This window comes from Neodiprion pinetum, chromosome 5, assembly GCF_021155775.2.
Source record: "Neodiprion pinetum isolate iyNeoPine1 chromosome 5, iyNeoPine1.2, whole genome shotgun sequence".
In the NCBI taxonomy this organism is placed as follows: Eukaryota; Metazoa; Arthropoda; class Insecta; order Hymenoptera; family Diprionidae; genus Neodiprion; species Neodiprion pinetum.
Genome location: NC_060236.1, coordinates 5711 through 32078, shown reverse-complemented (window position 1 = coordinate 32078; position 26368 = coordinate 5711). Strand labels below are relative to the sequence as shown.

Genomic DNA, 26368 nt, shown 5'->3' with positions numbered 1-26368 from the left:
GTATCGATAAATATCATATCGATATTTTTCGAAAAAAAAAAAAAATATCGGTGTATCGATGTATCGATATTTTTGCCCAAAACCAGTAGTCATCTAAACACATTTTCAAAATATGTCAAAATATTGAAGTGAAATTTGAAAAATTGAAGCCCCGTGTAGAAGTTACAGAAAGTTTTATTAACCTATTTATTATTACGATCAATTAAACCAGTATACATCTGATATTGACATCAGAAGAACTTTCTGTTCTAAATTAAATGTTCCATTCGATCTAAACATGCAACGCATGAAACTGATTACTGAGCTGCGTTGAAAAAAAAAAAATATCGAATTTAATACTTAAATTGATATTCGAAAAAAATATTGATTTTTGATACATCGACAATAATTATCGATCATGATATGAAAAAATATCGTTATTTTGGTAGACCGGTTTACCTACTTTACCCATTTCTATTGCAGTCTCCTTATTACTACTTCGCGGGTCCCCCTCTTAGATCATATAATACTGGAGGTAGCCTCGCGTGTACAGAAAGCGTGGCGTAGGGGTTAGATAGAGCAGTATGCCGTGTAAAACCTGTCTCTGTCACACTACAACCTGGTTGGCCCACACGTTTCCTCTCGGCTAGTGAAATTCAGAGTGAGAGTGATGAAGTAACCAGGGTAACCCGGGAATATGCATATCGCTGTCTCATCGGTATTGCCAGTTTTCGCGAAGTTTACGGCATGGGTAGCTGACTCATAGACTTATTAAATTGAATTGAATTTATTCAGTAAGAAGGGTGTATACATATGGTTAAATACATATCGCCCAGTCTTCTGCGTGAGGAATTTAATCCTCGTGCGCAACTGAATTTATAAAGATAGACTGATCGCTGTGAGCTTCGCTCGTGCCGCCACCTAGCGGTTAGAAAAGCTAAACAGCCGGCGTGTTTATTTACATTAGAGCAGCCCCCTGACATGAGCTGCTAAAAGTGGTTCGCAAAATGTCCCTCGATTCTGCTGCCAATCTCCACCACTAGTGGCGCTAGTAGTTGTCTGACGAGCTTGCGCGCGGTCAGCGAGGGTAGCGAGCGTGTCGGAAGCTTACTAGCGCCAGGTAGAGGAACTGAAAAATTTTATTAGATCTAATTTCATCTTCGTCTAGCAGTCATGATGCTTGCTGGAGCCGAAAGATAGAGGAGAGATTCTCAAATTTTCAAATTTCATAGGAGTAATCCACAGCATGTCCGATATCGAAGTATGGATACACATTTTTTCAGCTTCTAGAGGTTAACTGCTAGGTATATTTCAGGAGATTGGGACAACTTGACTTGCTGCTTATTAATTTTTATCTTTTCAGCGGAATTGTCAATTTTTTTTGCCCTTGTATGCTCGTGTCTAACATTTGTGACATTTATTTAGAAATAAAAAATTACCGTTGCGTTTGTTCAATTGGCTTCTTTATCACTTGCTTGAAAAACTGACAGTCGCGCAGTCGGTCAAGTAACGTCAGATTATTTCTAATTTTGGAGAAATTATGATCCTAGTCTGCCTTTATACGTTTTACGGCGTGTTCCACTCAGAAGGTTTGCCCCGATGCCGGGCGACGCATGCACGGAACGAGTGCACCCTGTTGGAGCCAGTGTGCACTCAGTGCAACCAGTGGAAAACGCTATCAGTGTTGCCAGTCTTGTAAAATTGTACAAGATCTAGTAGGATTCAGGGGAATCTAGTACGCTGATACGACTTTCTCCTATCTAGTACGTTTTCGTAATTGCGTTAAAAATTTGTTTTTTTAACTGGACTAGCCAACTAGCCATTTAAATGCGTCCTTTCCAACTTGAGTATAGTGTGACACAGTCATGGACGTTGTCCGTTCATGGTTGTACTCCATATGGGTTAACCTGTAGACTTATAATAGGTGGCACGTACCTCTGTATCATGTATTTAATTGATTTATGTTTTAGAGAACATAAAGGATATTATTGACAAGTATGGGTATCAATATGGTCGATAATTAATAGTATTCCATTGTCATAATTATAATTACATTTCTTGTACGAAATTTTCCATTCTGGTACGTTTTGTGGCGCCATCTAATACGGCGAAGAATTTCAATCTGGCAACATTGAGTGGACTGCGTGACGTCACGGTCTGCAGAACTGGAGGTATATTTCGGAATATCGCGTTCACGGTCAAGAATGTACTGACTTCATTTTTGAGATTCCGAGCGGTGTTACGCCCCACCTGATAACTACGGTAGCGCCCTCTTTCTTATAGTTGATTGCAGCAATGAATCTGACACTATTTGTACTGTATTACAATCGATGTACTGAAACGAGACCACGAAACCACAAAGGAGACAGAATGAACGAAGCCCTTGGTTTTGGTTGGTTTGAAGCAAGTTGAAGTAATGAAAAAAAAATGAAGCGAAATATGCCGAGTCTAGATAACGTTACCGGCCGCTTATCTCGCTGTTTTTTTGTTGTTCAGAGTTCATCCATACATGTGAATTACGCATCCATAAGAACCTGGGGTACCTCATCATCGTTCTGAGGAAGCGCCAATTTAATAGCATTGCTTTTAATCATCAGTCCTCTTACTATGGCTGACCCCACGATACAAACATTTTGCTGCCATCACAACAATAGCACCGACATGGCGGTTGTAATAATGCAAGAATTTGACACCGACGCTTACAATACCGTCTGCATGCTATCCTCGGCTATGGGAATTCTCGGCGCAGTTTATCAGGTAAAATTGAAGAATTTCGAAAGATTATGGACTTGATATAGCTGAAACCCAGGGCACGGAGCAAACGCATCTGCCGCACCTGGTGTCAATGGCCACCCAAGTCACCCTGGTACGCTCCAGTTTTTTACCTACAGGGAGTAAAGCTGACGCTTCATGCCGATTGGAACGAATGCCAATTTACAATGGTTACCGTGAGACCTGAGTCCCCTTCATTGAATTCTCACAATCGTCGTGTCTTACATTTCTGTTGACCTTGCCAAATTTCTATTGTTGAGCTTCGGTGTTTTCAATTTCAATCAATGTTACACTTTCCGTTGCTACCATTAACTATGTACAGTATGTCAAACTATAGAATTTCGTTTCGTAGATCAGCGAATGCATATAATACGTTTTGGATAGAATGGCTACTAGTTCGATCATACTGAGATTTTCTTAACAGCCGCATCGGTCGTTACTCTGGTTTCCCAATGACTTCGGAACTATACCGGAATAAAAGAAACCCAGGCAACAGGCTGAATCGTCAACGCAATCAAGTTCATCAGTCAAATCTGTTGAGTTTTCTGAGTTGCCGAACCCTGTAGGGTGCTTTACAATGCATATCTGGGTTTGGGTGCATTGGTCACATTTTCATTAATTCTGATCCTCTTGTTGCCCCTAATTTAGCTGTGTATCGATAGCTACGATCGGTGGTGCGACAAATAGTTGGAGAAAGAACGGCTAAGTGATTTGTTGATGTTCAGAAAAACACCTTTCCCGTGCACGATTGTTCAATACTTGTTAAAACTCTGTCTCAATAACTTCTGCAATCCTTTGGAACAATTGAAGGAACTACGTGTCACTCTGAGCAACCGAGCAATCATTATCTTCGTTGAGGTGTGTCGTTAATCGACATGAAAATTTTTCTGTTAAATCAAGCTTAAGTTAATTATAAGTAAAGGAACTTTCATATGGTTGGGTAGATTGCCTCAATCTTGTCAAAGGGCAAAATTGACAACTATGATTGGAACCGTTCATCCTGGCTGCTAGCCGCACCGCTGTTCACTACAGCTTGGACACAGCGTCATGTTTTACATACCCAACAGGTTCTACCCAGAGAAGAGTCCAACTTCCCTCATCGATGGCACACCTTTTCTGCCGCTCGAGGACGAGAGATCATCGTATGGCTGGCTGTCGCGGATCTATTCGCTTCTCTTGGTTTGTTGTGGAATAAACAATGGAAATTCCTTAGTTTGACCTCATCACTAATACCCAATGGGTAATTCATCTGCTGTCCCGTCATGCCCCACAATGGAGCAATCTTAGCTTCAAAACTCAGCCCAGCGCTTTCTAATAAATGAAAAATCATACCATCAGCGAAATCAACATGTCAGAATTGTCGACTTTTATTATCCCCAGGCGTGTTCATCAGATCCGCACTGTGGATGAATTTTAAATCCATCATGCCTACAGAAGATGACACCTCTAGCGTAGTGTTCTGCGCTATATCATCGGTAATGTTTGGATTATAGTTTTCTTTGACTTTCTAGAAAATGTTTATGGACAACATTTGTCTCGATTGTTTTAACAATATCGCTGCTTGAGAGTAACTTGGGTTGAAAAGGGATGCCCAGTCATGTGTCAAATTTTTTAGGCATGGACGCAGTATTTTTACACGGCAACATGGATCTGGACGCTTTGTTATGCCATTGATATGAGATTACTGCTAATTGAGCGTCCCGGTCATCCACGTTATTATCATGCCGTAGCTTGGATGTGTCCCGCGATCCTGACAACTTTTGGCCTGTCGATCTTGTATACACCGGATGCCAAGTGAGTAACTGGAAAAAGACGTAGTGAATCCATTGCTGCTGTCTGGGTTAGCGATTAGTAACCAATAGTATTGCACCCTCTAACGATAAGATGTTCCAGCTGTCACAATTCGACCTCATTGTCGAGCGCGGTATTAAGGATATTGCCAAATTATTGTGCAACTTACATACCATTGGCTGTAGTGATGATAACAAATCCAACACTCTACATGGCGGCGACTCGTGATCTTACAGCGGCAGTGTCTTGTAGCATGTCTCAAGTGACGGGACGTGAGAGGAAGCTTGTACAAACGGTTAGATTCAAATTTGCTCTGACAAATTTGGTTTATTATATATGCTGGATGCCAAATTTAATAAACGGCGTTCTTTTGTGGACTTTGTGGTTCAAGTTACCAATAAAAGTCATCATCAGCTTGTGGTACATAATGGTGAGTCACGGGTGAACTAGTATAAAAAATATGACATCAGTCGGAAATTTATACTTCTCAACTTTCAGGCGGTCACAAACCCCCTCCAAGCATTTTTTAATGCTTTGGTATATCAGAAGTGGGGTAGAAGTGAAAAGTTTCGGTTGTCGTGGCGAAGAACACTATCAGACAGGGTACACGACTGGAGAGGCGTCAACACATTGTTACCAGAAACGACTCCACTTCTGAACCAACGTTTTACCCCGCACACAAGCATAAACGGATCATCTTCCCTGTGAAAATTTTACATTGCATTTCAATTCATTCGGAAAAGAAACAAGCACAAAATAGCATTGAATGTTCTCAGTTGTTTGTCCATCAATACTGGATATATTCTATTAAATGGTGTCACATTTATTTATCCAATAAACTTTGGACTGTTCATGAGTTGAAACACGAAGTATGTTATGAGCTTGTTTCTTCTACTCTGTCCAAATGGTTTAATTCTGTTTGTTTCACATATACATTCAATGCCACAAGCTGGAGTTGTTGGCTGTGGTTGGCAATAGTGCATTAGAGTAATGCAAGGGGAAGAAAAACACTGTGCGTCTCGTTGTTCAACATTTGTCGAAAATTCATTGTATCTGTCCAGAAACTAGGACAAGGCCGTTGATGAAATGCCTTGGTTTAGGCATAGTTTTTAGAAAATTAATCATATTTGTCCAGAAACTAGAATAAGTGTGTTGATGAAATGCCTCGATTTAGGTACAGTTTGAAAATTTGTACTTCGTTTTGTATACTTGAATACGATCATACACAAGAAATCTATTTTATGAATATAGTATTACAAAAATACGTATCCCATAGGCTTTCTTGGCTAGATACTACCCTATAATACGGGATGTGTTTTTAATCAATTATTTTAATGATGACAATCTGTCATTGATGGGTTGATCCTCTAATAATGGTATCCCTTACTCGATAACATGTCTGTGAGATAAACTGCCAACAATTCGAGCATTGTCATACCTGATGTGGATACGGTTGCTCTGCAACAGCCTAGAACTAATTGTCTTCAGAGTTAACAAGGTTTGCCCCAGCATCAATGGCGGCAAATTCGTTGAGATGAGATGCCCTGACTTTTCCTTCGCAAAGTTCAAATCTTCTATAAAATCATCTTTAATAATTCGTCATAATTCTTAATACCGGCTATGTATACAGTACAATGTTACCACAGATCAGGTTACAATCAAGCCTACTGTTTTTACCATTACATAACATACTGCCGTCAATGATAGTTGGTGTATACCGAACGGTAAGATGCAATTTTGTTTCACTAGGAATTCTTATTACAGAAATGCCAAGCTCATCGCTTGGGATTACACAATGAGAATCACCCGGTACATGTGGATCATTATTTGACATTACCTTATCGTTCCTATATTTTCTCGCCAATCACCAATCATTCGATAATGCCGGTTAACATGTATGGTATTGTATGCTCATTTTTCAATTGGGACAAACATAATATATACGTATGTACAGATCCTTGGATTGATACTAACACATTGAGGCCGCCGATGTGGTCTACTGCCGCTTGTTTAACATGGGAAACAGATGCCATCCGTGGCTTTAAATTTGTCAGAATCAATCTAAGGATCTGTACATATACTACAACATAATATCAATTCAGTACCAATTCCGCTTCACCATGTCAGTAACTAATACTTTACTTCACACTTTTATATTTAATATTATCATGTGTTATATTTAGAACGGTAATTTCGACACATGATTAGGTACATTACGTACGTACAGTGTCAATCTATGCGATTACTTTCAATCAATTTTCACGTCATATATGCTCGCGAAGTGGATGTATCGATGAAAGAATAACAGGGTGGTGACAAACTGGAAATGGTCAGGGAAATCAGGGAATTATGATGGATCATCCAGAAAAACGTACTTTTTTTATAAATCATTTTCAACCTTCAGTTATGCTTCGTAAATTTAGTTAAGCTATCTTTTGGAAATGATATTGTTCAACATCTAATTATTTTTGTAAAACGAAGCAATTCTATATATTTTTTAGATCCGTACTTACATATTCAAGGTAGACAACTTGTGGAACTTTTGGTCATAAATGCTGCCCAACATTACTTAAGTTTCATGGGAAAAAGTCAGGTAATTCTGAATTTTTTGCTAGAAAAAGTCAGGGAATTTTATTTGAGCACCCTCGAATGAGATGTAAAAATTTACATTTTAAAATAAAAAAAAATGTAGAGGTTAATATATTTGATCCCACTGGCTCTTAGCTTTGCTGATAAATTTGTCACAAATCAGAGTGTGTGAGATCGTTAAGTTTTGTTTTTGCCATTTCTCTTTTGCCGTCCTTTTTTCTCAAGTTCGAAATAAGGCTTTAGTTATTCTAGTAGTTTAAAAATCATATTAGTTAGAGAGAGAATGTTTCACTGGCCGAACATTATTCAATCACTATAATAGATGATCAACGTGTATCGCTGTCATCCTAATCATGAATGCTTTACAGTCATAATACAAGTGAAAATATTATCTGGCACTTGTCACGTATGCGGTAAAAATGTTTCAAAATACTTTTAAAAAAAATTACTAATTATAACGATATAACATAAAGCCATTATAAATATCTCAATGTTTTACACATTTTAGTTGCAAACTCATTTGCCAATAGTTATTTGTCTTGTATGGCGCTAAAAAGTGAAATACTAAACTATTGAACAAAATACTGTGAAGTTATGATAGATATTAGTAGAAAGCATATCTTTCGGTTAGTTAACGGTCATTTATAAAATTTTGCAAAAGTCAGAAATGCAAGAAATTGAGTTCACCCCATGATTTGAATTTCGAATTTTAAATAACGAATCAGAGTGTCTACTACCTAGGAAACTCTGGCATAATTGGCGTTCTCAGGGAATTCTTCTCCTCAAAGAACATGGAAATCCCAGGGATTTTTATGGCTACTCAGGTAATGTTTTGAGAAGTAAACAAATAGTTTTTTAATATTTTTCAAATAATCAATTTTGAGATGTAAAAACTCATTTTATTCCAAATTTTACTACGGATGTGTGCAGAAAGAGATTCTTGGAAATTTTGTTTGAGTAGTTTATGAATGAGACATCTTACTTTCAATGCACCTGGAGAATGATGACAATTGAATCGGAAAATTTCTAATTTTCTGACAATTTTGGGGCCAGGTTTTAGTCGACACTCCATAGAAACAAAGATTGTAATAAGAACAAAAAATACGATCGTCCAGCCATTAAACTTCTGTGCGCAAAGTAAAACGATATATAGGGTCAGGACTACGTCTGAAATATTTATCGCCAAAATGGGAAAAACCATTAAATATCCGAGAAATGTTGAATGTTGTATGGTTACACGCAGGGACTATTCATAATGGGTTGTATCTGATGAAATTATTCCATTTTTTGGGAAACATTAATGCTGATGTGATACATATTCAGAACAGATATAAAACTCGCTTCTCGCCTCCTAGATGTATAGGGAACCTGGAGCAGCTGGGACCATAAAATTTAGCGATTCCACAGTGTACTAAAAACATTGGTATACATGCATTCTCACAATTTGCATGGCAAGAACCGAGAGAGGCTTGCAAGACGTTTTGAAGAGAAAACTGTGATAGATGGAAGCACATAATTTCTCGTTTTCATGGATGCCGTTGTAACACTGCAGGTTAAATTTCCAATTCCAATATAAGCATCCATTTCATCAAACTAACCGAAACAGTTTGTCTTCAATTATTTGGTAATTTCAAGAGATTCATCTGATGTAGTATGACTGCTTAGAGAAAATGTGTGCAAAGAACTTGCCGGTCTCTCTGCGAGAACAATTTTGCAGTCCCATAGTGGCAGATTGCATCAAGACGGATTATGTGTTTGGCAAACCCTCTGACTCTGGGTCAGGCTTGTTATTTCACCTACTATCATCTCTGCAATTCTCCAAGCCATTTCTTCTTTAGCCTGATCACACATAAATTCACATTATTTAAAAGACAATTCATGCGGATGGCCTATAATTCTATGCAAGTAACAAAATTCAGTCTTTCCCCTCGTTAAGGAAAATAGTTTACTCGCAGCGAGATGTGTGTTATACTATTCTATTAGGTATTTCACCAATATATTTTGTGTCATTGCGTGTAAAGTTCTTTCGTTTAATTCTAATGAGTAGTAAAATGATATGGTCTATGCTGTGAATTTACCTTGTCATTCTCCAAATTGACGAGCCTTTTCATGGCGCGTGACAAGCGAGATTCTGGAAATCATGTACAATTTCTTAAGATCAATCAAGTTTTTTTTTTTTTTTTCTCGCAGGGAGGGGGGGTTCTTTTCAATACAACTCGTTTTGAAAGTAAAATATGCGGTAATGAATTGGTATAACTATACATGAAGCATGCCGATTTTTGGGTGGAAATAATCCAGCACTAAACTAATATACTCTCGCTTACCGTATCTGCGATGCGGGTCTGGATCAATCTCGGTAACAAATCTGCCCATATCGTTGATATATCCAACGCTTAAACTGCACAAAAAAGAAAATCATTTCGCTTGTATCAAAACAATGTGCCTAGGAACAAGAATGTGACACACTTGAACTTGCTGGTAGAAATTGCATTACAATAGGCAATGGTAAGCTGCTCCTTCGTATATTGCTCTTCAGACAGCTTTACCCACTATGCGTATATTGCGCATACCTGAATTTATAAGCATCATACCCTCGCTATACTGGTACACCCACTGTAGGAATATCTCTCACTGACAAGGCTGAGAACACTACACACCTATACAGCACAGTCAGAGGGTTTCCCTTCTGGCCAGTGTCTGTGCTCTTGACTAGCTATACTAATGCACAGTTCTAAATCTCGCTTGTGTTTTAGCTGAGCTGCAAGTAACAGGTATTTCCTCAGCAGGTTTGCTTTTGCAGTTATATGGTGACATATTGTCAGTATTAAGCGAAGCAGACCTATAAGAGTCACCTCAAGCTCCCTGTAGGGGTAGACATCCCAAAACGCTTACGATGCTACACATTATATGTCACAAAGAGTATCGACTTGATCAAGATTCATAGGCGTGTCACCAATCCCTAGTGAAAAATTCTAAGAATGTGCCGGCTCGCGACCTCTGAGCGAATCTGGTACATAGACGCATTTATAAGGTTACTATTTATGAGAGCTTTCTACCCATACCGGTGTATGGGTTACAGGATATCTGTTATCTATTGTATTCCAAATAAGCTATATGCTATATACAATTTACAGTTGACTTGCATTAAGTTTACATTGAAATAATAGACTAATGGCTCGTGCTGGCACCGCCGGGTTAAAGCCAAATGAATTGAATTGCGCAAAGTTTTCTCTGTCTAGGTATCTGTATATACTCGGCCAAGTTGATCTGCTGGTTTGCAGCCCACTTTCCGATGGTGTATTGCTTGATGACCACGACCCAATTTTTGTTTCCAAATGACTAACAGGAGTTCACATTATATTGTTGTTTCTTAAATCAAGGTTCTCACTTGTACTTTTGGCGTTTCCACAAAGAGTCTGGATCATAGAGTTGTCTGGTATCAATGCTCATACTTCCTGTGTCTTTTGCACCGCTTTTTCGTCCACTACCCTCCTCGTGGCTTATTGGCATTGTACTGAGCGTACCGATGCTCACTGTGCTGACATCGCTGCTGCAGTCGGATTCTAGAATCACAATGCGAATGTATATTTTACATCGGCATTCAAGCCCCAATAATACCAGCAATGACAGGGATAACGTGGAAATAGATTATACGGACAAACAGACTATGTCCCATTCCCAAGGGTCCGGAGAGGTAACAAAAACGCGCACAATGTGCATATTATGGTTGGTTCGAAATTAGAAAAACATAATAGTGAGAACAAGAGATAAAATACATTAATATAGTTATTTTATACCTGTTCTTCTTAACTGAGGGTGCAAAGGTGGGCACGGACTACTCTGGATACTGCTAATTAGCTCCGATAAATATTTGTAATACAACTGCGATGACAGGAAAGCACCCAGATAATGCTGTAATCATTTTTACAACGTGCATTTTTGTATAACGCGTACTTGACAATTAAAAAACAATTTTTTACTTGCCCACCTTATTGAGAAATCTGTAGACAACTTGACAAGGTCGGTCGAAACATTCAGGCCTTGGCCCTTCTCCATCTTCGCGACAAATATTTTGTTCCACGTGAAACCGTATTTTGTCACTGAATCCAAGTGGCATTGTCGCTTGCAAACTAAAATATCTGTAAAAACAAAGATATCAATCACATATACAAAATCTTATGTTAGCAAACAATAATATCTGATACCCGAGACAAATGATATCAGAGTCTGCAGTCTATCTCTGTAAAAGTATCGAACCATTTATCTCCTTACTTGTCGTAAAGTATTAGCGCATCCGTTTGAGCCTCCGCTGAGTTAGTACGATCTCCTTTTTGCATTAAATTCTGCTTATAATTCACCGCTGACATCCAGAAGTCCAGAAGCTCCCGTTTTCCTTCAATCTCCATAAACTGGAAATAGACATCGATATACTATAAATACGTCACACGTAGCAATCACATCGTACCTCCATAAAATGGAAAAAAGCAGTCTCGTTATAAAGTATGTCTGCAAGCTGGACATCGCCACTGGTAAGCACATCGATTTGATGCTTGCAATGAAAATCACTCCTCAGGAAATCATTGATGTACCTGTGAAAATGGCAATACGTTGACAAGAATCGATTCTTAGAATTACCGATCTTACTCACTCGTCCTCCAAAGCTTTATAGACGATCTGTTGAACGTTGGACAAACACTTCAAGAGTAGCCCTATGTCGTGAGAATGCAGGGCAGATTCCATACCAATTCGGATATCCATGGGAACTTGAACTAGCCCCAAGCATTCATTGGCAATATATCGTTTGTAAATTCGCAAGGTGTCCTCTTCTGCAGCAGTAGTTTTGTGATTTTTAATTATTAATTCATTTTTTGATTTTTGAGCTCTTTTCACCGTTTGACTAGTCTTTGGAGTTTCATCACAATTTGATTTAGTATGATTACTATTTACAAGGTCGTGAGCCCGTATATCCCCGGCTGCTATATTGCATCTAAAGTTATCATTATTGTCCGTTGAGCCGGTAGCACTGTTCTCTTCAATAAATGTCCAGTCACCAGCTTCGCCCAATCCCTTCTTCACGCACTTTTCGAATTCATCGACACCGTGAGAGTTACACACACATTCCACCTCTAGCCAAAACTTGATGAGCGCTACGGATCCTCGAGCTTCAAGAAATTGAAAAAAGTAACCAAGAGCCCCTTTGTCCGAAAGAATTTCTGGCAGAGTTTTCGATAGCCGCGATTTGAATGTGGTGACCTCAAATTTCTGATCCCTGCAATCTTCGTCTTCCTCTTCCTCCTCCAAGCAGTGCAGCGGACGGAATTCTTGGCGGAATACATCTACCGCTAATTTTCCATAATTTTCAGACTTTGACGACGATCCAGGCTTATCGCGGGGCCCTGAAATTTTTTCCCAAGAATCAATCATAATTACTAGCATAATTTCAAGATTCTACATCTATATGCTCCAATTCCTAAAGGATTGAACAACGACAAAATTGTATTGTGTACTCTCAATAGATTTGTTGTCGACCCCGGACTTAGTAGGTATATTTTTTCAGTCATATTTGGACCAACCTACATCAAATTTTTGAAGCAGCTTCTAAAGGAGTAACAAAATACAAACCATACTTTTCATTTGACAATTCCACGGATTGTTTGCTCTGAGGAATTGTTTGCCAGATATTTGTGTCAATGTTTCGAGTATCAAATTCTTAAGGGGATATGCTACTGCATTTCTACCGCGAGTGCTACATATGACGAACATGACTCTTGTCCATCATTCGTAACATATGACTAATAACATTGGTCAAGCTGTTCTACATATTGTTGATTGGAATCAGCTATACCGTTACTCGTAATGGTACTCCATATTTTTCCTGCTACAACCAGAGACTGCTTACCAATCAACTTTACTCATATTTGTTTATTCATGTATGTACATCGTTATGAAACAACAAAAATTTTCAAATAGACGTGGGTTCATGTAAATTCAAGTTCATATGCTGTGTTGACGCTAAACGAAACAGTACGAGCAATTGATTAGTTTTAAGGTTACGTCGTCCTGACGGGTCATTTAAAATCGTGAAGAGTGATAGCGTTATAAAAAACGAGTGGGAAACTCGCGGACCCTAGAGAATAAGTTGATATCCTGCAGAGTAATTACCAGATTTTTTAAAAAATTGGAGCATTGTTCATGTTAACAGCAAACATGATCAACGACGCGCTGTGTCAAATCTTAAATCGACAGGCAAGTATTTCAAGCACGGTGTACGAAAAAGCGGTGGTTCGACTGCCCCATGGACGTAATATTTCTTACGTCCGTGGACTGCCGTTTACTCCCCATGTAAAGCTCAGTGATTATTTAACTAAAGTCCCCTGGCTCTCCGCCAGGCGTCTCACGCACGGTGGGACGGATCTGGCGCGTGGTGTGGGTATACATGGGGGGGTATTCCGAAATATACTTTCAATAAAGTCTATGCTTCAGTACTGCCGACCTTGACGTCACGCAAACGCAGTCAACTGCGAACTGCGTTCCGTTTATACTCCGAGTTGCCAGTCGCAGTAAAATCGGAACGCTACACCAAGGACGCGGCCATCTCTCAAGTACTGCAACTGCCTCACGCCCAGACCGCAGTAGTTACGGTCAACAACGTCACAAATTTCATGACGTCACTGACTGGCGGCAGTAAGCTGTCGCGCGATTTTGGAACGCGGTTGCCAGTACTTGCAGTACTGCGAGTATATTTCGAAATACACCCCTCGAAGAAAGGGGCGTGTCGTAGGGGTCCTAGGCACACCATGGGTGCAGTCCTCGGTGTAGCGTTCCGATTTTACTGCAACTGGCAGCTCGAAGTAAAAACGGAACGCAGTATGCAGTCGACTGCGTGACGTCACGATCGGCAGTACTGGAAGTATATTTCGAAATACACCCGAAATACACCCATACTCAGATTGATTGCTGAAATCAACCAAGAGTGGGCACCACCGTAGTTATCAGCTGGGACGTAACACTGATCGGAATCTCGAAAATGAGGTCAGTATATGTTCGACCGTCAACGCGACTACACACTCGCTACACTATCCAGACAGTCAGTTGGAGACGAGGATATATCCAGTGATTGAGTGGGCACAGTGAACGCGTGTGTATGTGTGTGTGCAGTACACTTTTCCGACATAATCTAAAATCTAATTCCCGAATCTTCCGGAAGCGTCCGTTACGACGTCACATCACGGACGTAACGCTCTGTAGAGGTCCCATGATTGAGAAGTGCAAGCGTCGGTGTTGCGGCGATACGTTCAGGGTATTCACATAACCCAGAGACGCCATCCGCCGAGCCGTCCAAATGTGACGTCGTTACGGTACCTGGTGGAAATTTCCGAATGCTAGACACTGGAATCGTTCACACAGTTACAGTTAGACTCACATCAGTAGTTTTGGTCACCAATGCGACTGTCAACTCGGAGTAAAAACGGAACGCAGTTCGCAGTTGACTGCGTGACGTCACGGTCGGCACTACTCGAAGTATGTTTCGGAATACACCCATAGACAGATTCATTGCTGAAATCAACTAAGAGAGGGTGTCACCGGAGTTATCAGCTGGGACGTAACACCGATCGGAATCCTGAAAATGAGGTCAGTATATTTTTGACCGTCAACGCGACTATACACTCGTAACCCTTTCCAAAAAGTTCATTGGCGACGTGAATAAACACAGTGATTGAGCATGCACAGTGTACATATGCGTATGTATCTGTACAGTACAGTATTCCGACACAATCTAAAATCTAATTGCCGAATCTTCCAGAAGTGTCCGTTAGGACGAGACACCACGCACATAACGCTTTGTAGAGGTCGCATACCTCAAAAGTGCAAGCGTCGGTGTTGCAGCGATACGTTCAGGGTATTCACAAAACCCAGGGATGCCACCCGCCGAGGCGTCCGACGTGCCCATAGAGATATAAGATTAGAGTACGTGAGTCAGCCGATACGACCAGTAGCGGGATTCTGCAACTCTCTACCGACAATTATCGCTGTCGCTTGCATCGACGTTGCTAGCGACGTACGGTGATTCTGTAACTAAGACGTAACGATATTCATCGATGCAAAACCAGTCACAAGCGCATCGATAAATGTCGATAGATTTTCAGCAAATTTGACAACGTCGCAGATATTATCACGAAAAATCTAGTAACTTCGGATAGATTATTTGTGATCGCAAACAAAATCTGTATCTTTGCTGTGATCATTCCTAGCGTTGTATAAAAAAACTTTTCTCCGATTAATCAAAAATGGAAAAAATGGAACAGTGCAAGTATACTGAGCCCAAACAGTCCCGATGGTTTTGGCTACTTTGTGTACTATTAACTATACAAATGTTGCAATGCTCAACTAAACTGATTTGGAGAAAAGACCTTATGTCCTCTGTTCGTCATCTATTAATGACTAGAGTTACTCTATCTAAGTAATTGCATAAAATTCAGAAATATTATTTCAATTTAGTTTGACTGAACCCGCTTCACGGGTCTATTTCTCAACATCGAAACAGTTGATCAAATATTATTATTTAATCCATTCTACAGCGAATAAAAAATGAACTTGTTATTTGTTATATTCAAAAGCCATCGGGAGATTTGATAAAATACTATTATTAAAACAACCCTTTCCATATCTTATAAACGGACTTGTATTGGAAGATATTGAGGATTTAGTCAACGTAACCTTGAAAGTATGTTTTTAAATTTTATACAATTAGTTGGATAATGAACACCGTTTTATAGAGAACGTGTACAGATTATATTATAGTGCTGAAAAAAATAATTGCTTGTTAATGTGGATCTTCATATTCATTTGCATGATTGAGATTTCAACCCTTTTTAAGAGTGAACCATCGTGATGTCTTTTATTTTTTTTTCTGACACTACCGCATGTGCACACGTACAAGTGAATTTCGCAACGTGAATTCTCAAACCGAGAGCATACTTTACAAATGTATGTATGTATATAATATTTATTGATCCCCTTGGGGTTACAAAGACTTCCATTTTCCTCTCCCTCTACAATAATTCTACATGTTTTCTTAACCTATTCTTATCCTACTCTTACATCCTACCTTATCCTTACTTATTTTCTAATTGACTGTGCCCTGTGCCGTTGCCTTGCCATTCCCTTACTTTCCCTCTTATCCTCTCCATATTCTTTATCCTTATCTTTACTTAACCTTATCCTATTTTACCTTATTCTATTCCCTATTTGTCCTTATCCTACTCGACTTCCGTTTCCCATTAATCTCTCACTCTTACATTCTCGCGTACCTCCCTGATCCTTTCCAGTTCTCTCATCCAAACTTCTCCCGCCCACTCCTCACCTAACATCTCCCTCACCACCTCCTGCCAGCTTTCCCCCCTTCTATCGAAGCCCACGCACCTTTCCCATACGTGCTCCCATGTTTCCTCCTCCCCCCGCACACCCTACACCTTCTCTTTTCTTCTTCTTCCCAGTAACTTGCCACCTTCATCTCGCTTCCTAATCTAAATCTTGCCACCCTTGTCCACCTGCTTTCCCCCAGCCCTTTCCCAGATAACCTGGTATCCCTTTTCCCTTCACTAACCTGTACCATCTGTTGTACCTCGATTCCCTTATTTTTTCCCGCCTCTCTTTTCTCTGTTCTTCCCTCTCTCTCTCCTCTATTTCCCTAAAATCCACCTTTCCCCTCTCCTTTCTCGCGGCTACCTCTCTACTCTCTGCTTCCCTTTCCGCAAAAAAACTTTCCCTTTCTCTTTCCCATCTCGATCCCTGCCTCCCAACTTCTACCTTTTCCCTTATCTCTTCCCAGCATCTCCTAGCCAACTCGCTACCCTCCCCTCTCTACAGCTTCCTTTCAAAATTCCATGCCCTTCTCCCTGCCCTAATCCTTAGCTTTTCCCTCTGTAGCTCCTTCCTTACTAAATATCCCGGTTTTCGCCCATCCACTCCTAAGGTCCATCTCAAAAATCTATCCTGTACCGCCTCGACCGCCCTCCACTCCCTTCACCGCCATACCTCCGATGCGTACTCTATTACCGTCCATACTAGCCTGTCAAATAACCAAATCCTTTTTTCCCAATCCCTCCCAAACCTTCTTTTTCCTATCCCCCATACCTGCCTCATTACTACCCCTGACTTCCGTACTCTCTCTTTTACGTGTGCTTCCTGGCCCCCATCGCACTCTACTATATACCCTAGGTAGCTGAACTCTTTGACCTCCTCTATCTTTTTCCCTTTCCATTGCCAGTCCATTTTTTTTTTCTTTCTGCCGCCTCCTTTCCTACATCTCATAATCGTTGATTTCCCTACATTTACCGTCATCCTTTTCCTGTCCATATACCTTTATAACTTCCTAAACATTACCTCCATCTCCTCTTCGCGTTCCGCTAGTAGCACTATGTCATCGGCATACGCTAACGTCTAATCTCTTCCCTCTGCAGAGCTCCCTTTCCTCGTCCCCCTTCGTATTTGCTGCCCCCCCCCCCCCCCCCGCCTTCTGTTACCTTGCTCTCCACTCCACCTCATAATTCCATGAAATACTCCCTCCACTCCTGATCGCCTATTTCCTCATTCACCCTCTTCCACTTCTTTCTTTCCCTGTTAACTATCTCCCATACCTTGCTTTCTGTCCTTGCTTCCGCTGCTGCTTTGATGAATTCCGCATTTTTCTTTCTTTTTCCTCTCCTCGCATAGCCTATTATATTCCCTTTTTTCCTTTCTATACGCTTCCCCGTCCCCCTCCCCCTTTCTCCAGTTCCTTAGACTTTGCCTTACTTCCGCTTTCTTTCGCCTACATTCCTCATCCCACCAACCCTTTTTCACTTCACTTCCCCTCCCTCCTACTTCTAAACTGCCTCTACTGCCCCCCTCATCCATACTATTACCGGGTGATGGTCCGAGTCAACCCTATCCCCAATCTCTATCCTTTTGACCCTATTCCTTACCTCGCTGTCTCCTATAGCGTAATCTATCACCGTCACCCCCGCCCCTCCTACAGACGTAAATTCTCCCTCCTCATCACCCTCTATGTTCTCATTCATTATTGCCCATCCTGTCTCTTCCAAAAATTGCATCAGCTGCTTACTTTCTGAGGTTATTTTCCTATCCTCTGATTTCCTACTCCTACTCTCCTCCTCTCCTTCTCCCCAGCATCCTCCCCCCTCCTGCCCCGTCCTGGCATTAAAATCCCCCCCCATTAGCACTTTTGTTCCTCCATCTGACTCTTCGACCGCTCCTTCAATTCCCCTATCTTCTCTTTTAGATCCCCATTTACGTATATTCCTATTACTAGCCATTCCCCCCCCCCCTCCCTCTCTGCACTTATTTTCCTTATTATCATCCCCTATTTTAACTCTTCCCTCCCTCCCACCCCGCTTACTATCTCCTCTCTTACCCCTGATAGCATTCCGGCCATTGCTCTTCCCTTCCTATTTTCTTTCACCGCATACTACACTTCCCATTCATACCTTGCCGGCAACTTATTCGTAACCTTTTCCCACCCCTTTTTCTCTATCCATGTCTCCATTCAAAATATTACATCCCACTCCCTTAGACCCGTCCAAAAATTTTCGTCCTTTCTCGCAAGCCCCGCCACGTTCCAGAAAACTACTTTCGAACCCTCCCTTTCCGCCTCACCTACTTCTCTCTCTCTCCTCTTTCTCTCCCGCACCCCCTGCTTCTGCCCCTCCCCACTACCCATTCCCCCGACTGCCTTTCCCTACTTCCCCCGGCCTGTGCCTCTATATCTCCCTCTTGCCTTTCCTCACTTGTTGTCCTATCCCTTTCACCATCCCCTACTTTTCCCCTCCCCTCCCCTTGCCCCTTTTCCCTCTCTCTCCCTGCACCGTCTCTAAGCACCTCTTCTATCTCATCCCACTTCCACATCCTCCCTTCTATCCAAATCTTTGCATACCCTATTCTTACTCTGTTTACCCTTCTCTTCTCGGTAGCTGCTATCTCCCTCAAATGCCATTTTATTCTCCTCTCTGCCCAGGTGAGATCCTCCTCCATTCTCTCCTCCCTCCCTAGTAGGTCTGGGTATAAAACACGGTCGACTTATATGCGACAGGTGTATAAAATACAGTGCAGGTGTACACGAGCCGGCGCGGAACTCTTGCGTCAGCAAATTCCGCGCCGGCAGTAGGCCGCGTACCGTGTGTACGCTAAGTAGTACGGGCAGACGCAACAGTGCAGGCAAGCCGGCGCGAAACCCTTGCGTCAGCAAATTCCGCGCCGGCAGTAGGTCGCGCACTGTGTGTACGTACTGTACGTACTGTGGAACGGGCAGAGCAATAATAAATAACAATTGCTCAACTGCTCTGTAGGATAACTAACACGCTAGGCATATGATATAGGGAATAACTAACATGTAGCAAATAATTGTTATGAAACTAACCATTAACATGTAGGACTACATTAATACTAATTGCGGGACAAGTACAGGCGGGCCGGTGCGGAAAACTTGCGTCAGCAAATTCCGTGCCGTCAGTAGGTCACGCGCTGCAAGAGTAGCAAGCGGGTGACTGCTTACATGAGTAGTGAGTGAGTAATTACCGTAAAGTAGGGATAGTAATTAATTATAAATAGCGAGTAGGTACGAGGGATGGAAGGGAGGCGTAGCCTTGACAGGCCGGCAAGGAGCATGCTCCGCGCCGGCTGGCGAGCTGGCCACGGAGAGAATAAGAGGCCAGGAAAACAGGCCGGCCACAGGGACGAGGTGAAGTAATGCGAAAGCGGTTCCGCCTCGTCCTGGGTGATGAGCGGCGGAGGGGTTTTAGCCGGTAAAAATCCGGCACTATCCGATGACATCCAAGAACAACCGGATGTCTTTTGAAGATTTCCCCTTCGCCGCTGAACAAAAAAAAAAAGGTTAGGCTGGGCTGGGCTGGGCTGGGCTGGGCTGGGCTGGGGGATTGGGGATTGGGGATTGGGGATTGGGGATTGGGGATTGGGGATCTCGGGGATCTCTCGGGGATCTCGGGGATCTCAGGGATCTCAAGGATCTCGGGGATCTCGGGGATCTCTCGAGGATCTCGGGGATCTCGGGGATCTCGGGGATCTCGGGGATCTCGGGGATCTCTCGGGGATCTCGGGGATCTCGGGGATCTCGGGGATCTCGGGGATCTCTCGGGGATCTCGGAGATCTCGGGGATCTCGGGGATCTCGGGGATCTCGGGGATCTCTCGGGGATCTCGGGGATCTCTCGGGGATCTCGGGGATCTCGGGGATCTCGGGGATCTCGGGGATCTCGGGGATCTCGGGGATCTCTCGGGGATCTCGGGGATCTCGGGGATCTCGGGAATCTCGGGAATCTCGGGGATCTCGGAGATCTCGGGGATCTCTCGGGGATCTCGGGGATCTCGGGGATCTCGGGGATCTCGGGGATCTCGGGGATCTCGGGGATCTCTCGGGGATCTCGGGGATCTCTCGGGGATCTCTCGGGGATCTCGGGGATCTCGGGGATCTCGGGGATCTCGGGGATCTCGAAGATCTCGGGGATCTCGGGGATCTCGGGGATCTCGGGGATCTCGGGGATCTCGGGGATCTCGGGGATCTCGGGGATCTCTCGGGGATCTCTCGGGGATCTCGGGGATCTCGGGGATCTCGGGGATCTCGGGGATCTCGGGGATCTCTCGGGGATCTCGGGGATCTCGGGGATCTCTCGGGGATCTCGGGGATCTCGGGGATCTCGGGGATCTCGGGGATCTCGGGAATCTCTCGGGGATCTCGGGGATCTCGGGGATCTCGGGGATCTCGGGGATCTCTCGGGGATCTCTCGGGGATCTCGGGGATCTCGGGGATCTCGGGGATCTCGGGGATCTCTCGGGGATCTCAAGGATCTCGGGGATCTCGGGGATCTCGGGGATCTCTCGGGGATCGCGGGGATCTCGGGGATCTCAGGGGTCTCGGGGATCTCTCGGGGATCTCGGGGATCTCAAGGATCTCGGGGATCTCTCGGGGATCTCGGGGATCTCGGGGATCTCGGGGATCTCTCGGGGATCTCGGGGATCTCGGGGATCTCTCGGGGATCTCGGGGATCTCGGGGATCTCGGGGATCTCGGGGATCTCGGGGATCTCTCGGGGATCTCGGGGATCTCGGGGATCTCGGGGATCTCGGGGATCTCGGGGATCTCGGGGATCTCGGGGATCTCGGGGTCTCGGGGATCTCTCGGGGATCTCGGGGATCTCGGGGGTCTCGGGGATCTCTCGGGGATCTCAGGGATCTCAAGGATCTCGTGGATCTCGGGGATCTCGGGGATCTCTCGGGGATCTCGGGGATCTCGGGGATCTCGGGGATCTCTCGGGGATCTCGGGGATCTCGGGGATCTCGGGAATCTCGGGGATCTCGGGGATCTCTCGGGGATCTCGGAGATCTCGGGAATCTCGGGGATCTCGGGGATCTCGGGGATCTCTCGGGGATCTCTCGGGGATCTCGGGGATCTCTCGGGGATCTCGGGGATCTCGGGGATCTCGGGGATCTCGGGGATCTCGGGGATCTCTCGGGGATCTCGGGGATCTCGGGGATCTCGGGGATCTCGGGGGTCTCGGGGATCTCTCGGGGATCTCGGTGATCTCAAGGATCTCGGGGATCTCGGGGATCTCGGGGAACTCTCGGGGATCTCTCGGGGATCTCGGGGATCTCGGGGATCTCGGGGATCTCGGGGATTTCTCGGGGATCTCGGGGATCTCGGGGATCTCTCGGGGATCTCGGGGATCTCGGGGATCTCGGGGATCTAGGGGGTCTCGGGGATCTCTCGGGGATCTCGGGGATCTCAAGGATCTCGGGGATCTCTCGGGGATCTCGGGGATCTCGGGGATCTCGGGGATCTCTCGGGGATCTCGGGGATCTCTCGGGGATCTCGGGGATCTCGGGGATCTCGGGGATCTCGGGGATCTCGGGGATCTCGTGGATCTCGGGGATCTCTCGGGGATCTCGGGGATCTCTCGGGGATCTCTCGGGGATCTCGGGGATCTCGGGGATCTCGGGGATCTCTCGGGGATCTCGGGGATCTCGGGGATCTCTCGGGGATCTATGAGATCTCGGGGATCTCGGGGATCTCGGAGATCTCGGGGATCTCGGGGATCTCGGGGATCTCGGGGATCTCGGGGATCTCTCGGGGATTTCGGGGATCTCGGGGATCTCGGGGATCTCTCAAGGATCTCGGGGATCTCGGGGATCTCGGGGATCTCGGGGATCTCGGGGATCTCGGGGATCTCGGGGATCTCGGGGATCTCGGGGATCTCTCGGGGATCTCGGGGATCTCGGGTATCTCGGGGATCTCTCGGGGATCTCGGGGATTTCGGGGATCTCTCGGGGATCTCGGGGATCTTGGATATCTCGGGGATCTCGGGGATTTCGGGGATCTCTCGGGGATCCCGGGGATCTCGGGGATCTCGGGGATCTCGGGGATCTCGGGGATCTCGGGGATCTCTCGGGAATCTCGGGGATCTCGAGGATCTCTCGGGGATCTCGGGGATCTCGGGGATCTCGGGGATCTCGGGGATCTCGGGGATCTCGGGGATCTCGGGGATCTCGGGGATCTCGGGGATCTCGGGGATCTCTCGGGGATCTCGGGGATCTCGGGGATCTCGGGGATCTCGGGGATCTCTCGGGGATCTCGGGGATCTCGGGGATCTCGGGGATCTCGGGGATCTCGGGGATCTCTCGGGGATCTCGGGGATCTCTCGGGGATCTCGGGGATCGCGGAGATCTCGGGGATCTCGGGGATCTCGGGGATCTCGGGGATCTCGGGGATCTCTCGCGAATCTCTCGGGGATCGCGGGGATCTCGGGGATCTCGGGGATCTCGGGGATCTCTCGGGGATCTCGGGGATCTCGGGGATCTCGGGGATCACGGGGATCTCGGGGATCTCTCGGGGATCTCGGGGATCTCGGGGATCTCGGGGATCTCTCGGGGATCTCGGGGATCTCGGGGATCTCGGGGATCTCAGGGATCTCTCGGGGATCTCGGGGATCTCGGGGATCTCGGGGATCTCGTGGATCTCGGGGATCTCTCGGGGATCTCAGGAATCTCGGGGATCTCGGGGATCTCGGGAATCTCTCGGGGATCTCGGGGATTTCGGGGATCTCGGGGATCTCGGGGATCTCGGGGGGATCTCGGGGATCTCGGGGATCTCTCAGGGATTTTGGGGATCTCGGGGATCTCGGTGATCTCTCGGGGATCTCGGGGATCTCTCGGGGATCTCGGGGATCTCGGGGATCTTTCGGGGATCTCGAGGATCTCGGAGATCTCGGGGATCTCTCGGGGATCTCGGGGATCTCGGGGATCTCGGGGATCTCGGGGATCTCTCGGAGATCTCAGGGATCTCGGGGATCTCGGGGATCTCGGGAATCTCGGGGATCTCGGGATACTCTCGGGGATCTCGGGGATTTCGGGGATCTCGGGGATCTCAGGGATCTCAGGGGGATCTCGGGGATCTCGGGGATCTCGGGGATCTCTCGAGGATCTCGGGGATCTCGGGGATCTCGGGGATCTCGGGGATCTCGGGGATCTAGGGGGTCTCGGGGATCTCTCGGGGATCTCGGGGATCTCAAGGATCTCGGGGATCTCTCGGGGATCTCGGGGATCTCGGGGATCTCGGGGATCTCTCGGGGATCTCGGGGATCTCTCGGGGATCTCGGGGATCTCGGGGATCTCGGGGATCTCGGGGATCTCGGGGATCTCTCGGGGATCTCGGGGATCTCGGGGATCTCGGGGATCTCTCGGGGATCTCTCGGGGATCTCGGGGATCTCGGGGATCTCGGGGATCTCGGGGATCTCTCGGGGATCTCGGGGATCTCGGGGATCTCGGGGATCTCGGGGATCTCTCGGGGATCTCGGGGATCTCGGGGATCTCAGGGATCTCGGGGATCTCTCGGGGATCTCGGGGATCTCGGGGATCTCGGGGATCTCGGGGATCTCTCGGGGATCTCGTGGATCTCGGGGATCTCTCGGAGATCTCGGGGATCTCTCGGGGATCTCTCGGGGATCTCGGGGATCTCGGGGATCTCGGGGATCTCTCGGGGATCTCGGAGATCTCGGGGATCTCGGGGATCTCGGAGATCTCGGGGATCTCGGGGATCTCGGGGATCTCGGGGATCTCGGGGATCTCGGGGATCTCGGGGATCTCGGGGATCTCGAGGATCTCTCGGGGATCTCGGGGATCTCGGGTATCTCGGGGATCTCTCGGGGATCTCGGGGATCTCGGGGATCTCGGGGATCTAGGGGGTCTCGGGGATCTCTCGGGGATCTCGGGGATCTCAAGGATCTCGGGGATCTCTCGGGGATCTCGGGGATCTCGGGGATCTCGGGGATCTCGGGGATCTCGGGGATCTCTCGGGGATCTCGGGGATCTCGGGAATCTCGGGGATCTCGGGGATCTCGGGGATCTCTCGGGGATCTCGGGGATCTCGGGGATCTCGGGGATCTCGGGGATCTCGGGGATCTCTCGGGGATCTCTCGGGGATCTCGGGAATCTCGGGGATCTCGGGGATCTCGGGGATCTCTCGGGGATCTCGGGGATCTCGGGGATCTCGGGGATCTCGGGGATCTCTCGGGGATCTCGGGGATCTCGGGGATCTCAGGGATCTCGGGGATCTCTCGGGGATCTCAGGGATCTCGGGGATCTCGGGGATCTCGGGGATCTCTCGGGGATCTTGTGGATCTCGGGGATCTCTCGGGGATCTCGGGGATCTCTCGGGGATCTCTCGGGGATCTCGGGGATCTCGGGGATCTCGGGCATCTCTCGGGGATCTCGGGGATCTCGGGGATCTCGGGGATCTCTCGGGGATCTCGGGGAACTCGGGGATCTCGGGGATCTCGGGTATCTCGGGGATCTCTCGGGGATCTCGGGGATCTCGGGGATCTCTCGGGGATCTCGGGGTTCTCGGGGATCTCGGGGATCTCGGGGATCTCGGGGATCTCTCGGGGATCCCGGGGATCTCAAGGATCTCGGGGATCTCGGGGATCTCGGGGATCTCGGGGATCTCGGGGATCTCGGGGATCTCTCGGGGATCTCGGGGATCTCGAGGATCTCTCGGGGATCTCGGGGATCTCGTGGATCTTAGGGATCTCGGGGATCTCTCGGGGATCTCGGGGATCTCGGGGATCTCGGGGATCTCGGGGATCTCGGGGATCTCTCGGGGATCTCGGGGATCTCTCGGGGATCTCGGGGATCGCGGGGATCTCGGGGATCTCGGGGATCTCGGGGATCTCTCGGGGATCTCTCGGGGATCTCGGGGATCTCGGGGATCTCGGGGATCTCTCGGGGATCTCGGGGATCTCGGGGATCTCGGGGATCTCTCGGGGATCTCGGGGATCTCGGGGATCTCGGGGATCTCGGGGATCTCTCGGGGATCTCGGGGATCTCGGGGATCTCGGGGATCTAGGGGGTCTCGGGGATCTCTCGGGGATCTCGGGGATCTCAAGGATCGCGGGGATCTCGGGGATCTCGGGGATCTCGGGGATCTCTCGGGGATCTCTCGGGGATCTCGGGGATCTCGGGGATCTCGGGGATCTCTCGGGGATCTCGGGGATCTCGGGGATCTCGGGGATCTCTCGGGGATCTCGGGGATCTCGGGGATCTCGGGGATCTCGGGGATCTCTCGGGGATCTCGGGGATCTCGGGGATCTCGGGGATCTGGGGGGTCTCGGGGATCTCTCGGGGATCTCGGGGATCTCAAGGATCTCGGGGATCTCTCGGGGATCTCGGGGATCTCGGGGATCTCGGGGATCTCTCGGGGATCTCGGGGATCTCTCGGGGATCTCGGGGATCTCGGGGATCTCGGGGATCTCGGGGATCTCGGGGATCTCGTGGATCTCGGGGATCTCTCGGGGATCTCGGGGATCTCTCGGGGATCTCTCGGGGATCTCGGGGATCTCGGGGATCTCGGGGATCTCTCGGGGATCTCGGGGATCTCGGGGATCTCTCGGGGATCTATGAGATCTCGGGGATCTCGGGGATCTCGGAGATCTCGGGGATCTCGGGGATCTCGGGGATCTCGGGGATCTCGGGGATCTCTCGGGGATTTCGGGGATCTCGGGGATCTCGGGGATCTCTCAAGGATCTCGGGGATCTCGGGGATCTCGGGGATCTCGGGGATCTCGGGGATCTCGGGGATCTCGGGGATCTCGGGGATCTCGGGGATCTCTCGGGGATCTCGGGGATCTCGGGTATCTCGGGGATCTCTCGGGGATCTCGGGGATTTCGGGGAT

The 26368-nt window shown here is 46.9% G+C and overlaps 2 protein-coding genes across 8 annotated transcripts; one reads left to right on the top strand and one right to left on the bottom strand.

Annotated features, from left to right (window-relative positions):
- The first annotated feature begins 2254 nt into the window (after nucleotides 1–2254).
- On the top strand, nucleotides 2255–7243 carry LOC124218988 (G-protein coupled receptor 143). Of its 6 annotated transcripts, none has more exons than XM_069136095.1 (7): nucleotides 2255–2382; nucleotides 2476–2736; nucleotides 3819–3930; nucleotides 4132–4226; nucleotides 4367–4545; nucleotides 4636–4972; nucleotides 5041–7243. In XM_069136095.1, the coding sequence occupies exons 2-7, from the start codon at nucleotides 2587–2589 to the stop codon at nucleotides 5248–5250; spliced, it is 1083 nt and encodes a 360-aa protein (XP_068992196.1). In that variant the 5' UTR covers nucleotides 2255–2382; nucleotides 2476–2586; the 3' UTR covers nucleotides 5251–7243. The 6 variants fall into 6 exon arrangements, with proteins under 6 accessions (XP_068992196.1, XP_068992197.1, XP_046481977.1 ...); XM_069136096.1 differs by having other exon boundaries at nucleotides 2256–2371; XM_069136097.1 differs by having other exon boundaries at nucleotides 2277–2392.
- On the bottom strand, nucleotides 6473–13439 carry pkaap (A-kinase anchoring protein pkaap). 2 transcript variants are annotated; one of them, XM_046626016.2, is made up of 10 exons: nucleotides 13294–13439; nucleotides 11780–12527; nucleotides 11597–11720; nucleotides 11404–11540; nucleotides 11120–11270; nucleotides 10929–11043; nucleotides 10520–10694; nucleotides 9456–9529; nucleotides 9210–9262; nucleotides 6473–8970 (listed from the first exon to the last, which is right to left on the bottom strand). In XM_046626016.2, the coding sequence occupies exons 1-10, from the start codon at nucleotides 13316–13318 to the stop codon at nucleotides 8869–8871; spliced, it is 1704 nt and encodes a 567-aa protein (XP_046481972.1). In that variant the 5' UTR covers nucleotides 13319–13439; the 3' UTR covers nucleotides 6473–8868. The 2 variants fall into 2 exon arrangements, with proteins under 2 accessions (XP_046481972.1, XP_046481971.1); XM_046626015.2 differs by lacking the exon at nucleotides 13294–13439 and adding an exon at nucleotides 12759–12921.
- Nucleotides 13440–26368: the final 12929 nt, after the last annotated feature.

What these genes read in the sequence shown, in the direction of transcription:
- pkaap (XM_046626015.2), bottom strand. Translation starts at nt 12,894, where the DNA reads ATGTTCGTCATATGTAGCACTCGCGGTAGAAATGCAGTAGCATATCCC. An exon ending in AGACCCGCATCGCAGATACG is followed by an intron (nt 9,263 to 9,455) that starts GTAAGCGAGAGT and finishes CATGATTTCCAG; the next exon opens with AATCTCGCTTGTCACGCGCC. An exon ending in TCAATTTGGAGAATGACAAG is followed by an intron (nt 8,971 to 9,209) that starts GTAAATTCACAG and finishes ATGTGTGATCAG; the next exon opens with GCTAAAGAAGAAATGGCTTG.
- LOC124218988 (XM_046626019.2), top strand. Translation starts at nt 3,469, where the DNA reads ATGTTCAGAAAAACACCTTTCCCGTGCACGATTGTTCAATACTTGTTA. An exon ending in GGATCTATTCGCTTCTCTTG is followed by an intron (nt 3,931 to 4,131) that starts GTTTGTTGTGGA and finishes TATTATCCCCAG; the next exon opens with GCGTGTTCATCAGATCCGCA. An exon ending in TGTTCTGCGCTATATCATCG is followed by an intron (nt 4,227 to 4,366) that starts GTAATGTTTGGA and finishes CAAATTTTTTAG; the next exon opens with GCATGGACGCAGTATTTTTA.